This window comes from Microtus pennsylvanicus, chromosome X (genome assembly GCF_037038515.1).
Source record: "Microtus pennsylvanicus isolate mMicPen1 chromosome X, mMicPen1.hap1, whole genome shotgun sequence".
NCBI classification, from domain to species: domain Eukaryota; kingdom Metazoa; phylum Chordata; class Mammalia; order Rodentia; family Cricetidae; genus Microtus; species Microtus pennsylvanicus.
Window position 1 is genome coordinate 18,220,811 of NC_134601.1, and position 16,938 is coordinate 18,237,748.

General features: G+C 52.2%; 1 protein-coding gene across 1 annotated transcript; it reads right to left on the reverse strand.

The window, feature by feature from the left end:
- Positions 1-803: 803 nt before the first annotated feature.
- On the reverse strand, positions 804-2,855 carry LOC142841213 (putative PWWP domain-containing DNA repair factor 4). Its single transcript, XM_075958026.1, has one exon. The coding sequence runs from the start codon at positions 2,853-2,855 to the stop codon at positions 804-806; it is 2,052 nt and encodes a 683-aa protein (XP_075814141.1).
- Between the last annotated feature and the right edge of the window lie 14,083 nt (positions 2,856-16,938).

Sequence of the window (16,938 nt, forward strand, 5' to 3'; positions counted from 1 at the left end):
ACGTACACATATGATCACATAAACATACGTACCACATACCAAAAGATCTGCACACTCTCTCACACACATATCCACATAACAGGAGCACACACACAAACACTCACAAACATGCACGCGTGCAAGCGTGCTCACACACAGAGAGATAAATAGAGACAGACAGAGAGAGACACATGCAGAGACACACACACAAAGAGAGGGGGGGTGTCCTTTGAAATCAGGCTATCCCTAGGGTCACAACATTTCCAACCCCTTCTTTGGCTTCAAAGCACAGCCTTAAAGCACACATGTGTTCCTCTCCTTCAATGTGAGTGAGAAAGAAGGAGGTAATGGAGAAAGCAATGGGACCTGCCCCTTCCAAGGCACCCTAGAGAGGACAGGGAGTATGGGGAAGAGTCAGAGACACACAGAGAGACACAGTGTCCTCAGGAACCTGGTGCGCTGTCTGGGTGCGTGGGGTCCGTGCAGAGAGGGCAAGTCTGCGCATAGCTAGCTAATACTCCACCCATAGCTGGTGACGGTCCAGACAGGAGACCCCACGGGACTTCTCCACGCTTGGGCACAGGCCACAGAGGGCTAGGCCCGGCCTGAAGCTAACAGGAACTGCCGAATCCACGAGACAATCTGCAACGTCAAGCATGTTCATGAACGTTTATTTCGGGGGTAGGGGGGTAGGGGTGGGGTCTGTGTGTGGAGAAACACGTATGCAGTGAGGAGCGGTCATAGCAAGCCCCACAGTCTCCCAGACGGTTCTCTTTTGGAGGTGGAGCTGCAGGGGGTGATGGCAGAAAGGAGGAAGCTCCCTTCTAAGGAGTGGGCGCAGAAGGGTCCCTGCCAGCCCCAATCCTGGCTGCTGACCTCTTCCGGGCCACCTTTAGGATGGTCTTCTCAAAGAGCTCTTTTTCACGATAGTGCACAGGTGGGCCACGCAGGTACTTCTCTTCTGCCTCCTTGTAGCTGAGCTCATCCAGGGCAGCGATGGAGCAGATGATTGCCTCTGGAAGAAGAACCTCCATGGTGAGCCGGACTTGGTCTCCTCTTGCCAGCGAGAGCAGGGCCTGGTCTGCCTCCTTGGATATTTCTTGCAAGTGTCTGGCCACGAGGTGCAACTGGTCTTCATCCTCCAGGTAGGTCTCAATGCAGAAGACTTCCCTCTTTGACTTCCAGAGGTCGTCCAGCCACCGGGACGGTTTCCTGCCCTTCACGATGTCCAGCAGGTGCTGGTCGGCCCCCTTTCTCTTCACGATGAAGTCTACGAGCTTCTGGTTGGCTCTGTCCCAAGCGGCTCTCATGCGGTCAGGCAGGAGTTTCTTGCGGGGCCTCTTCCCACAGGGGGCGGTCTCCTCCTCCCAGTCTTCCAAGTCTGCATAGCTCACCTTGGGGAAATCAATGCGCAGGTCGCCCTCTTGAATGGCTCTCCTCAGCGGGTAACTGGCTCTGGCGGTGTAGTAGTCCATAAAGGAGCCCCGGAAGGAGCCACAGGCGAGGTCCTCTCTGTAGCGGTCAATCACCGAGAGGCACCAATTGATGCCCTGGCCGTACACTTTGCTGGCTCTCCGCAGGAGGGAGAATCTCTCCCCACAGTCCAGGAGCTTCAGCTTGCGGAGAGGGACGCGGACACCCCTGCGCTCAAACTGCATGTTGCCCTCGATCAGCAGCACCCTGGCCGTCTTGTCGTTCTTGCTGACACTCTTGACCACCGCCGGCCAGAAAGGATGGTCCTGGAATTTGAACCAGACCAGCATCCCTCGTTCGATGGTATTCGTCTCCTGGGCAGAAGCCACACTGGTGGCTTGGCAGTCTTCCTGAACTCCAGGGGCTCTCCTCTTGACCGGGGCCTTAGTCACCTTCGAGTGCACTCGAGTTTCCAGTCCCGAGAGCCCGCAATCTGCACACAGCACATGGATCTTCCTTTTCCTTCCAGCAATGCGGACTGATCTTCGCAGGCTCGGGACTGGAGGCGCGCAGGCTGCCGATGCCCCCTCTGAGTCTGGCCTTGGGGTCGGCGGGCCGGGATCCTCCTTGTTCTCTGGGAGGGTGGTCTTCCTTTGGGCTCCAATGGCCCGGATCTCTAGGCTGCCACACCGTACTTGCTGCTTGAGAGCTTTGGGCGAGGTAGAGGCATGCCTCCTAGGTGGCCCAGAGGCAGGTCTATGCTCATTGTTAGCGCGGGTACCCTCCCTAGAGGCCCGGGTGCTCAACTTTCTCTTGCCAGGATCATCACCAGCATTTCCTGCTGACTTCTTGCAGGAACTTGGCCGCGCTCTGGTGCCCCTTAACATGTTCCATTGCATTTCAGAGTAAGGGGACTCTACAGCGGCGTGGGCCTGGGCTTCCCCCCCTTGCACTGCAGGCTCATTCCCTGAGCCCATCAACACAAGTCCTGGGTGGCCTCGCTTCCCAGGATTCCTGTGGGAGAGCCCTTGGCCTTTTTGGTTGCGCCCTTGGGGGTGCGGGCGCTGGCGTGGGCTGCAGCGGGTCTCCTCTTTTGGAACCTTGGGAGCCGCTGTGCTGGTTCTTCGGCCACCTGCCCTTTCTTCTTGATACAAGCGGGTTGCCTCGCCCAGAACATCCAGGGCCACCTTGAGGGCTCTTCTGTATGCCCTGGTCTTTCCTGGCGGGCCACTGCCCTGTGACTCCTTTCCGGCCACGGAGGCGATGGTTACGATTTCAGACTTGGTTAGGGGCCTCGCCTCTGTGCTCCTCACTCTGGTCTTCTCACCAACAGAGAGAATTTGGACCTCCAGGAAAGAGGCCCCTCTCCTCTTACTATGGGCCGAGGTCCTGGGTCTGGTCAACACCCTTGCAGGCCACAGCTGGCCCTTCCAGCCACAGAGCACATACTCTGCAGAGTCCATGGCGATGGAACCCTGGGGCTGTTCTGATCAGGGCAGGGTTACCCCCTGCGTTGTGGTGGGCACTGCTCCCTGCTGGTCCTCTCTGTCTGGCCTGGCTCCCCTGCCTGCGGTGCTGTCCTCCCTCCAGAATCTGGTAGACAAGCTCAACCTGAGGGCTTCTCACAGGGTGCTGTGGGCCTGCCCTGTAAGTGTGGGAGAGGGAAGCAGAGCTGCATTAGGAAAAAATTAGCCTTTAGTGGATACTGAAGCCACAGCTCAGTGAGGTGAGGAGAGAGAAAGCAAGGGGGTGCCTAAAGTCTGTCATACCACAGCGATGAGGGTGTGTGCCTGAGAAGATATGGAAGGATCCAGAGCAAATGTGTGACACATGGTCACCCACCCTAGGCTAGGGTGGTGAATTTCCTCCCGGAGAGGTGAGTTTCTTTACTTGGCTTGTGTATTTTCCTGCCAATCCAATGCCTTGGGGGCTCCCTGGGATTCAGTCCGGGTGGGGGGAGCCTCATCCCTTTCTTTCCTAGGGAGCTAACCCCCGCTGTGCCCCACCCCAGGAAGCCTGTGCACACCTAGTGCACCTTGCCTTCTGCACCAGTATGATACCAGGTTGAGGAATGGGTGTGTGTGTGTGTGTGTGCGTGTGTGTGTGTGTGTAGAAATCTTCAAGGCGATTTGCATAACATGGCAGGTAAGGATGGTTGCTATCACTGTCATAGCTTCTGGCCTCTCTCCCCTTCCCCGCCCCCTCATAGTTTGGTTCTGACCTCTTGCCCCCAACACCGTGCTGGACCTCGCTATTGGATCAAGTGAACGCGTGGCACAAAGGAGACCCCCCCAAGGAAAGAACTTCACCGTGGAGAAATGCTTTCTAATTGGCAGACTCAGTAGTGTCAGATGAGAGCAACAGGGTAAGTGTCGCCATTGGTATTGCCCACTCTCCTGCTGCTGCCTCAAGTCCATGGGCCCTGCACACCCATATCTGCTGGTGATGGGCACTGTTCTACCATCAGATCCCAGGCCACAGATCTCTCCTGCCCTCAACCTCTGTTAATCCACAGGGTCGTCTTAGACAGACAGGAAATCAAAGCGGCTGTTTGATGCCCTGGATGGTCACTTGCCCATCCCTAAGTCCAGAAGGCATGCTTTGAATCTTAAGTGGTGTCCAATCTCATCTGTATAAGGCGTAGCTCTCCAGTCCACGTCCCTCCATTCTCTGCCTCTCCACACAGGGCCTCCCCCGTGCTTCTCAGTGGAGTCTCGTCCCTTTCTGCTCACCGTGAGTGGGTGTGTGTCAGGGGTCTACTCCTTTCCTGACTGCTTTGCCTTGGGCCGGCGCTTTCCTATCAGCAGTGAGCATGCCGTGCCTGTCGTGCATGCACTCTGGAAACAAAGCCCACATTTGTCTGATCCTCAGGAGAGGCCCACTGAGGGTGCCGATGACCACACAGGGAAGAACCACGGAGGGCTCACAAGCCACTGTTGCTCACTGTTCCTGCCAAGATGCAGGCGGCTTCTGTCATTACCGGGCCAGCACCAGGCACAGCACCGCAGAGCGCTGTGGACCCGGGACTCCTGAAGCAGTTCCCTGAGGACCCTGGTCATTTTGGGGACTCCTGTTAGCCCACGACCCCTTCGGTGAGTGCGGGCACCCCGACCTCTCCCTTAGGGACTCCAGGCCTTGCCTTACCCATGGGAATTCCCGACTGGACAGAAATATGGGAGGCAAATGATATTCGCTTCAGTCCCTCAGCCCTCCCCGTCCCACCCTCTGTATCCATAAACACCCATCGGTAATTCAAGCACCAGATCCCTATTCACTGCTCAAATGTACAGTGTCCCCTCTCCCGTATTCCCGTTCAAGTCTTACCGACTTCCAATCTGATCTCACAGTGCATAAAGTGGCTCTCAACATGCAGGAGTCTAGGTCTGGCCCAGGCCACACCTGCTGGGTGATGCAATAGGAAATGTGGACTGTGCAATCTGGGGCCCAATTTAGGGATCACCCGCAGTGGTTCTTCCTCCGAGAAATCTGTGTGATCTCACAGGGTTGGCCTGCTCTGATCCAGCCTCCGTGGAGTACTAGGCCACAGGTATCTATCTGCTGAGGACACAGAGGAAAACATAGGCACCTCAGTTACTTCTGGCTGCCCTCTGCTGGACCTTTCGAGCACATGCTCTCCAGCAAGGCTGACTGAGCACCATCTAGCCCAAGCAACCATGCCCCCATCCATATGCGGGTACCACACCTTGCAATCATGGAGGCCCGCGTTATAGTTATAGAATGCAAGCTTTCCACCCCAGGCAGGGGTGCCTGCAGGAGCTTCTGCTTCCCTCAGGCGTGATGTTCTCAGCCTCACACACTTCCTGAGTTAGAAAACATACCCGGGAATATCAAGTTTGAGTTCAAGCCCACATGCCAGGACATCCAGGCAGCATCTGTAACTCAGTCACAGAAAAAAGCGTCTGCACCCATATCAGGCCACGCTCTCGCCGGCGTTCTCAGCCTCACACACTTCCTGAGTTAGAAAACATACCCGGGAATATCAAGTTTGAGTTCAAGCACACATGCCAGGACATCCAGGCAGCATCTGTAACTCAGTCACAGAGAAAAGCGTCTGCACCCATATCAGGCCACGCTCTCCCCGGCGTGTGTATTCCATCTGTGCAGGCCTACTGTGCCATGCCTTAGAAAAGCCCTCTGTCTTCTACAGCCTGCTTAAATATTGTCGGTTTTGCCATCCAGCTCCATCGATTCAGGCATCACCTCTAGTGCACTACCTTCAACAGTTACCTTTCCGATGAAAGCAGCAAAGTCTTCCCCAGAGGTGCACGGAGAAGGGTGCAAGATGGAATCCTGAAATCCCTGTCTCAACACATGCTTTGGCCCCGTGCCCGAGGCCTTCTGTCAAGAACTCGCACACGGTCTCCGTGTGCGATGACCATTCACGTTTTGTCCAGATGGGAACTTCCAGATGGCTGTGGTGAGACAAACAGACGGGGCCCAGTCTGACGAGAGGGTGCGAGAAGGGCACAGAGCGTATTGTTCACACGCAGGGGCCGAGATACAGGGAGAGATGCCGGTGATGGGCTGCTGGGTCAGAGGGAAACCCCAGTTGCACACCCTGTAACACAGCCCAGCTGATGCTTAACCCATCTGTGAGCAGAGCAAAGACTCCGACCCGGGCACAAACTAACACCCGTCGAGGGAACAGACGCTGCCCCTTCTTCAGGTGCTCTCATACCGCACTGACTTTTTTTTTTGCCTCAGTCTGCCTAGCTGCGATTAGTGGCCACTTTAGAGGCGGCTGTCTTTTGGAGGCATTTCTTCCCTTCTTGTGTCAGGTCTCCAGGCCAAGAGATCTGGAGACCTCGGCTTCTATCCTCCAAGGGAACTGCCAGTCCTCATCCACGTTTACCTCCTCCTTAAATGCCTTCCAGCTTCTCTCTCCCAGACAACACAAGCTACAACTCTCTCGGGTAAGGTGCCATCGCACCAACACGGCCATTCTGTCAAGAGCACGTGTGACAATCATTGCCAAACAGCGACGAGGCAGCCATTTACGTAGGTTGGCGAGCTATCCTTTCAGGGCCTGAACGGATAAAGCTGGCACCAACGCGGTGAGGTGTCACCCGAGGACAAAGAGACAGGGCTGGCTGAGCACCAGTCCTTGGGGCTTCGCGTCAAACAGTAATAGCCACAACCTTTCCTGTCCCATGAAAGAGCCAGCACGTACCCACGACACACTCACGGGCCCAGCTCACATTCACTCAGGATGGCTGCAGGCACCTACCTGTGTGCCTCGCGTGTCTGTCTAGTGATCCCACGTCTCCACTCTGTGAGTATCTTTCGCTAATGTATCTGTAACCAGGAAAGAATGGCTTGTCCCCATTGTCATGGCAACCACAGTGTCATAGGAAAAACGTTCTCCCCTAGTAAGAGGCCAGTTCTCTGTAGAAATCAGGAAGGAGGCTGCCTGACTGTTCACTTACATCTCTGTTACCTAGTTCCCCCACCATCCCCTGCAGCTGCACGCATGAAACAGAGTAAGCATGCACACAACGACAGAAGACCATGCTGCCTGCCATTCCAGGCTGCAGGGGCCTTGGTGCTGGGCTTTGACAAGGGGCCGGGACAAGGCAAGACAAGAGCTGACAGGCTCCGTTCTACCTTCTACTATAATAAGATCAGGCAGGGCCCAGGTCTGAGAAGGACACCTTTTCACCTGACAGAATTTGGAAGGCAGGCACTTTGTCTCTCCAGCTGGAAATAAGTGTTCTAGGTCACTTTGCAACAAATATGGAGGACCGTGAACCTCCAGGAAATCAGGTGGCAGCATCATTCCCCACACCCCTGTCCTCACAAAAAAAATTACATGGTGAATCTCAAGCAGAAAGGAGAGAGAACCCACTTCAAATAGCAGGAAGCTTTGGAAACCTCAAAGCCATGCACAGTGACATATTTCCTGCAGCAGTGCAACACCCCAAAACAAACCCAAACAGCAGCCATCTAGGAGAAAAGAAGTATTCAATATCCCCAGGCGGTGGAGGCTATCCCATTTAAATCAACACACCACACACACTCACACACACACACCCCACACACCACACTCATACAAAGACACTCTCACACAGACACCAAACAATACACACACACACCACACACACCACACAAACACACTCATACACAGACACCAAACAATACACACACACACACACACACACCACACAAACACACTCATACACAGACAAACTCTCACACAGACACCAAACAATACACACACACACACACACACACACCACACACACACAGACCTCTTACACCTGTTTCAGGTAATGGCAGAACAGAGGACAAAGTTAAGTTTAGGGGAAAAAAATTAGGACCAGGGAATTGAAGGGGTTGTTTCTGTTTTTTCCTGGAACTCACAAGAATTCTTAGGGCTTGTGAAAAAAGAAGTTTCAGACATACACATTGTATAAACAGTAGCATATTTATGTCAGAATGGCTGTGACAGATATTATTGCACAATGAAAAATGTTAAGACGATGGAAGACAGCGTGTGAGAGAAATTTGATAACTTGTGTTTATAACTTGTGTTTATAAAAGCTCACACCTCTATAACCTGCAGGACTTGTATTTGTATTTTACTGAAATTTGTTTCGTGAGGTTGTCCTTTTAAACTGACAAAACCTCTCAGCTGTCAAACTGCATCAGAGATCTTTGAGAAGGATGAAATTTTACTTGAATTACTGATTAAAAAACGCACATATGCACAAACACACAGGGAGAGATTGAGAGAGAGAGAGAGAGAGAGAGAGAGAGAGAGAGAGAGAGAGAGAGAGAGAGAGAGGGAGGAGACAGAGAGCTGGACTAAAATACAAACAAGTAAAGTAATATGTGGTATTTTGTTTGGATTGTTTTTCGAGACAGGATTTCTCTGTGTATCTTTGGTGCCTGTCATGGAACTAGCTCTTGTAGACCAGGCTGGCCTCGAATTCACTGAGATCTGCCTCCCAAGTACTGGACTTAAAGGCATGGATTCAAATGTGATATTAGAAACAGACATATCACTTGTGCGAATCAAAACCTTGAAGACAGATAATTACATCTAATTTTCAAAGATCCCACTGTTAGTAAATAACAGCATCCACACCACAGGTGCTATGTTCTCAATATTGGCAATTAACGTGAAGTAGAGAGTTGGTAATCTAATAAATACTATTTGACACTGTTTGAGAACAAGGCAGTAAACACACTCTCTTGTCTGCCAAGCGATACCTCCCTCGCCTTGCACTTCTTTGGTTGAAACAATTTTCTCAAATTCCTGATATCTCCTAGAATGTCCCTTCAAATTCTTCAAATAAATTCTGTATTTTCTTCCTGCAAAGAAATCACCTTTTTACTTCGATGTACATAAAAGGCCATTCTTGTAGTGAGTGGAAGAAGTGGGGGTGCCACACAGCCTACATACAATTCACATTTCCAGAACAGGTGTTGAGTTTTCTAGATTTATGTGTTCAGAGGAAGGGCAGGTGTGGGTGCCCCTGTGCCGACCTAGGAGGCAGAAGTGAGGTGTCCTCCTCTCTCCATGGCCACCTTATTCCTGTCAGACAGGCTCTATGACAGGACCCGTACTTTGGTGGAGGCATGAGATTTTCATTCCTTACCACATTGAACATCTGATCTACTGCAGGATGCTGCTTTGAGATACTTAAGCTCAATGCACCCAAGTACATCCACGTGGTGCATGCGCCTTAGTTCCTGCATTTACTTACCTACTTTCTATCTTGGTTTATTCTGTTAGTCTGGCAATCAGCAAGGACCCGCAATATCCCCCGGGTTCTGCCATGCCTCAGCCCTCACTTCTGGGCTTAAAAACTGGGCGTGGCCATGCATGGCTTTATCTGTGGGTGCTGAGGGCCTGAACTCAGGCTCCTGTGTTTGCACCTTAAGCACTCTTCCACTGAGCCCTCTCTCCAGCCAGACTTTTCTAAATTTATTTCATGAAAACATGAAGCGTATCACCTGGCCTCTTGCCCTTCTGTTCCAGAGGAAGTACCGTCCTCACCACTGACATCAATTCCTCACCACTGACATCAATGACTTCTCTTCCTGGTGTATTAAAACGAAAGAGGAAAAATATTTTGAAACAAAGTGTGCTGTTCTCATCATCTCCACGGAAAGCAGTGTCATTATAGTGTTTCTAGATTCCCTAGCCAGCATCTGTTCCTTACACTTTTTCAATAGTCATCCGTGAAATCATGAACACACACACATACATGTCACATATACATCACAGAGACACAGACATACAGACACACACATACATATCACATATACATCACACACAGAGACACAGACACACACATACATATCACATATACATGACACACAGAGACACAGACACACATACATATCACATATACATCACACACAGAGACAGAGACATACAGACACCACACAGACACACACATACATATCACATATACATCACACACAGAGACACAGACACACATACATATCACATATACATCACACACAGAGACACAGACACACAGAGACACAGACAGAGACACACACACACACACCACTTAGGCTTGACTCTCAGACCAGTCGGTCCAGGCACCTCTACAGGCCTTCGAGAGAGTCACTGTGACCCATGTGCTCCCGGAGAGGCATGTTGACTAGGCATGTGGCAGGTTTCCTGTGTGGCAGAAATTTCAGGTGGGGGAACCTAAAGGCCCCAAGAAGCTTGAACAAGAGTTATTAGCATCTGAAACCTCCTGCTATTCCAATAAAAGTTCACGCACATAATCCACTCAGTGCTCCACCCACCAAGAGATTTTAGGATTTCCCCCGGGGTGGACACAGCCTTACAGGGCCCTTCTGTTTTTGTTGTTGTTGTTGTTTGATTTTTTTTAACCTTGGGTGATGAAATCTGGGGTCTTGGTGTCATGCAATGTGATATGCATGAGCCTTGGATGCGTGCCAGCACTGTCAGGAACTTTCCCACCCACCAAGCGATTTTAGGATGTCCCCTGTGGTGGACACAGCCATATGGCAGTCCATCTTGTTTCTTCAAACCTGGAATGATTGAATCGGGGTTCCGGGTGTCATCTGACCTGAGAATCAGACCTGCCTGGGATGCGTTTCAGAACTCTCAGGGGCTTTCCCACCCACCAAAAGACTTTAGGATGTTACCCAGGTGGACAGAGCCCTACAAGGGCCTATCTGGCTTGTTGTTTTTATTGTTTCTGGTTTTGTTTTTTACCTGGGGTGACTGCATCTGGGTTCTTGGTGTCATCCCACGTGGGATTCGGATCCAGCCTCGGATGTGCGCCAGCACTCTCACGGGCTGTCTTCTCCCCGCTTGACATGGCTAGAATCTTCTTGGGCTAGACAGGACTCTGGTCACTACAGATACCAGGAGGAATTACAGGATGGCAATGGGAACAGGGACTTGGACTCCACAGGATGTGGGCAGATGCCCTGGCACTTGTACTGCAGCAAGGAGAGGGCAAGAGGATGTCACCACAGTTCAGTTCTGCACCATATCTCTATCTGAACGTGGAGCTCTCAGACCCACTACCTCTCAAGATTGGTCCTCTGCTGCGTTCCCGACCCTTGGGTAGGAAAATCCTGGGCACTGCCGGTGTAGGAGGGTCATCTGTCTATGTGTTACTTTCATTGGTTAATAAAGAAACTGCCTTGGCCTTTTGATAGGCCAGCCCTTAGGTGGGTGGAGTAGACAGAACAGAATGCTGGGAGAAAGAAAGCAGAGTCAGGCAGATGCCATGAAGCTCCGGTCCGAGATGGACGTAGGTTAGAATCTTCCCGGTAAGCCACCACCTCGTGGTGATACACAGATTATTAGAAATGGGTTAATCAAGAAGTGAGAATTAGCCAATAAGAGGCTGGAACTAATGGGACAGGCCGTGTTTAAATGAATACGATTTGTGTGTTGTTATTTCGGGTGTAAAGCTAGCCGTGCGGGAGCCGGGAGGGACGAAAAGAAGGCCAGCTAGCCTCATCACTACACACTGCCTCCCGCCTGTAAAACAAGGCACCAAATGCCCGTGTCTGGTTGGGAACGCCAACACATTGAGGACCTACTCAGTCACCTGGGCCACGTCTCCCAGCTCATAAGGTGTCCCACTCAGCCTGCCCAATCCCTGTAGCCCTCTTGACCCCTCCCCAACCTTGCACTCTGGGGCCTTGCTCAGTCCCATTTAGAAGCAAAGCTCCTGAGATCACCTCACAGGTTTCCCTCGGTCCTGCCTCTTTGAGATCCCACTGTCCTGGTGCATGAGCTAAGTAAGGTTCCTCTCGGATCCCTATCACAACTGGGGAGACTCATAACAGAGTTACCCAATGGCAAATCATCCATGCAGGTATTCTCCCACCCTGGGAGCCTCCTTCTCCTCAGCGAGTGGTCGTGCCTATCTAGGCCCCACCTCCCAATGACATCTCTCTGATGGGCTGCAAAGGCATACACGCCCAGGATTAAGTGGCCTGAAGTGGCAGTTGTGAGATCTGGATGCAGAAGTTGCCCAACGTCGGATGCAGAAGGGGCCCAGTCCTGCCCCACCCCCTGCAGACAGGCATTTCTGTCGAGGCAAGGCCCTTGGGTGCATGTCAGTGGCCCCAGATGTCCCTTGAGGACTCCAGCTGGACACAAGGAGGAAAACATGGACAGTCACTACTTCCCCTTCTGTACCTCACTGCCACACCCAGCTCTCTTCAAACCTGCCACCCTCAGAACCCCTTCCTCTACTGCCTTCAGCGTCCTATTTCACTACCAGGCAAACGTGGGTCTTTCAAACTTCACCTCACAGATAAACCTTGGCCCTTCCTCCTCAAGATCCCGCTCTCCTCCCCCAAAGGGCTGTGCATCCCTGCTCACCTGGGCTCGCGATCTAGTCTGCTATTTACCCTGTCCACTCACCTCGGTGACCACACTTGAGAAGGCCCCTCTGAGAGGCTCCTTTCCCGCCCCCGTCAGACAGAGGCCCCACCTCTGGCACTCCTGAGGCTGCCTGCAGGCCCTCGCACAGGTGTGACGCTGTCCATCAGTCGCCCATTCCCGACTCGGGCCCTACAGTTGCCTATGTGCTTGATTAAAGGGCCCAGAGTTCCCTTTCAGACCGGTGAGCCTGTCAAACTCTTGCAGTGGAAGCATCGCAGGAGGACCCAGTTGTCCCGTCAGGACCCACAGACCCCAGGAAGGAAAGGAACACAAAACGGCAGACGTGGAGAGTCCCTACAGCCTCTCTCAGGCCCCTGACTCTGCCCCAACCAGTGTTCTAGGGCTCAGTTGCATTCATCACCTCTTTTCATTCTTACCTCTGGCGCCTCTTGCAGCCTGAAGTGGAAGTGAGGCTCCCGAAGTCACCTCACAGGCCACCCTGACCCCTCTCGCTCTGTGGTCCCTCTGTCCTGCGTCAAGAGCTTTCGTCTTCCTGATCCGTCTAAACCACCCCAGGAGCACTGGCACGGTACCCCGAAACCCCCAAAACAAGGAAACAAAAAACCCCCACCACTCACCTACAAGCCTCGGCTCTGCTAGACAGCCTCCCTCCACTCAGAGGTTGGCCACGTTTAGTTTGGCCCCACCTCCCAATATAACACTCTCTAATTGGCTGCCCTGATACCCCTTGCTGCATGCGCAGGGGCGGCCCAACATGATGCGCATGCGCCAAGGGGTTCAGCATGCCTAGCTCGACCAGTCACGCCCTCCCCTTGAGGCATGGCCCACGGCCTCATTTCATTGGGCCCTGGTCACACAGTTAAGCCCATCTTCCTGTGTATATGTCTGTCTCTGATTGGATGCCACTGGAAGGGGCGTATATGTGCCATGGGGGCCAGTGGGTCCGATGGGCTGCTCTCGGGACATGAAACATAAGCACTTACACAGAGAGGTCAGGCGAGACTCCAGGGCTGGGCTGACCTATCAGTCAGAGCCAGGCGTTTACCCTGGGGCACAGCAGTTGAGCAACCTGAGAGGTCCACTGTGCTTTTCTCTCCAAATGGCGCTATGGTTGCTGATGGCCCGTGGCTGTATCTCAGAGGTCTCAGGTGTTCATCCTGTCCCCGAATAGTACACAGGGGGCAGCTGTTGGATACCGCACGTCCCTCCTCTGACACCCTGTCCGGCTAAGACCTCCCAGGCCCTCTATTTCTCGAACCTCTCCTCTGACGCTCCAGAGGTGTCTAGTCCAGTTCGAGGCTAAGGCCAGACTCAGGCACATCACATCACAGGCCCTCTTGAGCAAGCCTCCCCGGGATCCCCACCATCCAACCCCAGGGGCTGTGGTTCAAGCATTACTTGCCTAAAACCTCACCAGAAGATGCCCTTTCACCCAGTTATTCACTAGGTGATCCTAACCCAACCACACCTTCGAGAGCTTCCTTCCCTTCAGAAACCAGCCACAGATAGTTAGTCCCAGCCTTTCCGATGGACATGCACCCCTTTTTGGCTGGAAGGGCGTGCTCACATGCGAGGCAGGCACAGCATGGTCTGATGAGTACGGTGGCCTATCCAGGCGTGCATGCATGCCTGATGGATGGCCATCAGGCACGTCTCACGATGCACACTCTGCTCCCCAAGGGCTGTAGAGGAAGGTAGTCTCTGATTGCCACGGCTGGAGCCTCACCGTGGAGTCCCTTAATGGTCAGTCACCTTCACCACCCTGATCCAACAGAGTAATCTCAGATAGTTATTTCTATTTTTATAGACATGAGGGTCTCATGCAGATAAAGGCCACCTTCCAGAGGATACAGTTAGGTTTGATGACATAGCACCCATGCGTGGGACCGAACCTTTGTAGTAGGAAGGGGGCCGCTTGTTCTTCCTGCCTGCCCGGTAGGCTTAGACCCAAAACAATCACACAGAAACTGTATTAGTTAAATCACTGCTTGGCCCATTAGCTTTAGCTTCTCATTGGCTGACTCTTACATCTCAATTTAACCCATTTGTATTAATCTGTGTATTGCCACGTGGCTGTGGCTTACCGGGTAAAGTTCCCAGCTTCTGTCTCTGGTGGTGGCTCCATGGCATCTTTTTGACTCCACCCTTCTTTCTCCCAGCATTCAGTTCAGTTTTCCCCACCTAGCTAAGTTCTGCCCTGCCATAGGTCCAAAGCAGTTTCTTTATTCATTAATGGTAATCACAGCACACAGAGGGGACTCCCACACCAGCCCTTCAGGTCTTCTCTCAGGCTGTCTTAGTTAGGGCCTCTATTGCTGTGATACAATCCATAACCAAGGCAACGACAAAGAGGAAAGAGTTTATTAGGGGCTTATGCTTCCAGAGTGGTAGGGTCCATAATGGCAGGGAAAGCAGGTGGCACACAGGGCACCTCCCGCTGGAAGCGGGAGCTGAGGGTTCCCATCTCAAACTGCAACCCAGGAAGTCAAGTGAAAAAGGAGGCTTTTGAAACCTGAAGGCCACCCCCCCACACACACACCCCAGCGACATACTTCCTTCCCTCAGCAAGGCCTCATCTCCTTAGCCTCTCCAAACAGCCACCAGCCACCATTGGATTTCAGAGAGGAAGGAAACTAAAGGCAGGAAGGAGACCACAGTCTGGCATCAACAGGTAAGCCTGACTCTGTTTAACCCAAGGACAGGGACTCTCCACCGGATCTATCAATCCCTGCTAAGTCACAATGTAAAGAACCTGGTCTGGGTGACCAGTTTGGGGACGACAATCTATTTCCTCTACCCCTCTGCCGGCCAGCCAACATTGAAAGTAGGCCATTCAACAGAGCAAAATGTTACCCACTTACGCTACTTCACAGTCACGCTAGCTATTGTAGTTCGCGGTGTCCTGCACGTCCTGCCAGTGTGCAAGGGTTAAATCCAAAGGAGCAGAGCAAGTCACTCCCATGTTGTTGGTTATGTTAGTTCCGGGTCTGGGAAGATAGGGAAATATCCCACAAAGGAAGCGAACGAGAATAATCACAAGACAAATTAAGACGACCAGACTCTCAAGGCTTCCTGGAATTCCAGGGGAAGACCATCCTTCCTCCAAGGTGGGAGATGTCGAAAGACACTCCAAGTCAAAGGTATAAATTCCACAGGTGGCTCCCTATCCTCTCCCTCCCCAATTCCGTCCAGAAGCTTCTGAAAGCGAACAGTCAGACCTCAGGTAGAATCTCTCAGGGGTCCCTCCTGGACCCCTAACCCAGTCTAGGGATCGAGACAAAAGGGTGCGATATTCAATAAGCGTATCATTACACAAATGAAGTATGGACATACGTATGTCCTCGGTTGGCCGGTTCCTATCTGTCCTTGGGGTATGTAGATGAAGCATACTTTGGACATATTTTTAATTGGCCAGTTCTAGGCTATCCTTGAGGCAATGCTCTGCCATATGCTACTGTCTCCTACTAGATGGCCCTTGTCACATATGAAATGTTTTAGCCTAGCCTAAACAGCGTGGTGGAAAGCAATTAGATCAGTCTGACCGGTTTTTCATTTCTCTCATTACCCACAAAACCTCAACACAGCATCCCCCAATATCCGATCACCCACCTAGCCATTATCACCCCAGTGCCTTTCTCCTCAGAAAGAGGACATATGGAACCAGTCCCTCTCCTCCCCAAGATTGCATCTCTATGATTGGCTGGGAGAGGGTGTTTCAGCAGGTAGGGCCTAGCACATGCCCACGTGAGTGGCGGGCTTAGCAGGCATAAAGGTGAGCACGGCAGGCTCATGCGTGAGCCATGCCCGAGAGAGGCCTCAGAGGCGTGCCTGCATGAGGCAGACCAGGAGAATGTGTGCTCACGAGGGAGGCTGTCCAGCACATAGACGCATGCATGAAGCAGGGACCAACAGGGCCCAAGTATTAGATTCGAGGAGGCTTTCCAGGGCGTGTCCCCCCATAAGGGCCCTTATCGTGAGGCTTGATTCATGGCTGCAATGCCTTCAGCTGCATTAGGGCTATGGTAGTCAGAAGGGGATGCACCTCCATAGTCTCAGATATTTCAATTCTTGTTCCCGAGTTGGTGTTGCTTTTGGGGAGGCTCAGGAAGGTTGGACTTGTGGGCAGAGGTGTGTCACTGGAGGTGGGCTTTGAGAGTGTAAAGCAGTGGTTCTCAACCTTCCTAATGCTGCAACCCTTTAATACAGTCCCTCGTGTTGTGGTGACCCCAACCAAAACGTCGTTTTCATTGCTACTGCATAACTCTAATTTTGCTACTGTTATGAACAGAAATGGAAATATCTGCATTTTCCGATGGCCTCGGGAGACCCCTGTGAGAGGATCATTTGACACCCCACCCCCGAGGGTCTGCAGCCCTCACGTTGCAATCCACGCGTTTAAGGACTCTCAAAAGGTGCCATGTCGAGTTTGCTCTCTCTAGTCCTGGCACCAACGTGAATGGCTGAAGGGACTCTGGCTAGCTTGAAATTGGTGTGCATGGCTCTGGCAGGCTTTGCCCTTCTCTCCCATTCCCTCTGCCTTGCTGAAGACTGTTAGATGACATTCCTAAAGCTAGCCACCAAGGTCCATTCACTCATGTGGTCACTTCCTCTTCCTGAGGTTGACTACCAAAGTCCAGCAATCAGAAGCCCCCTTTGCTTCACCT

Excerpts from the sequence above, each read along its gene's own strand:
- LOC142841213 (XM_075958026.1), bottom strand. The coding sequence starts at position 2,855 with ATGGACTCTGCAGAGTATGTGCTCTGTGGCTGGAAGGGCCAGCTGTGG.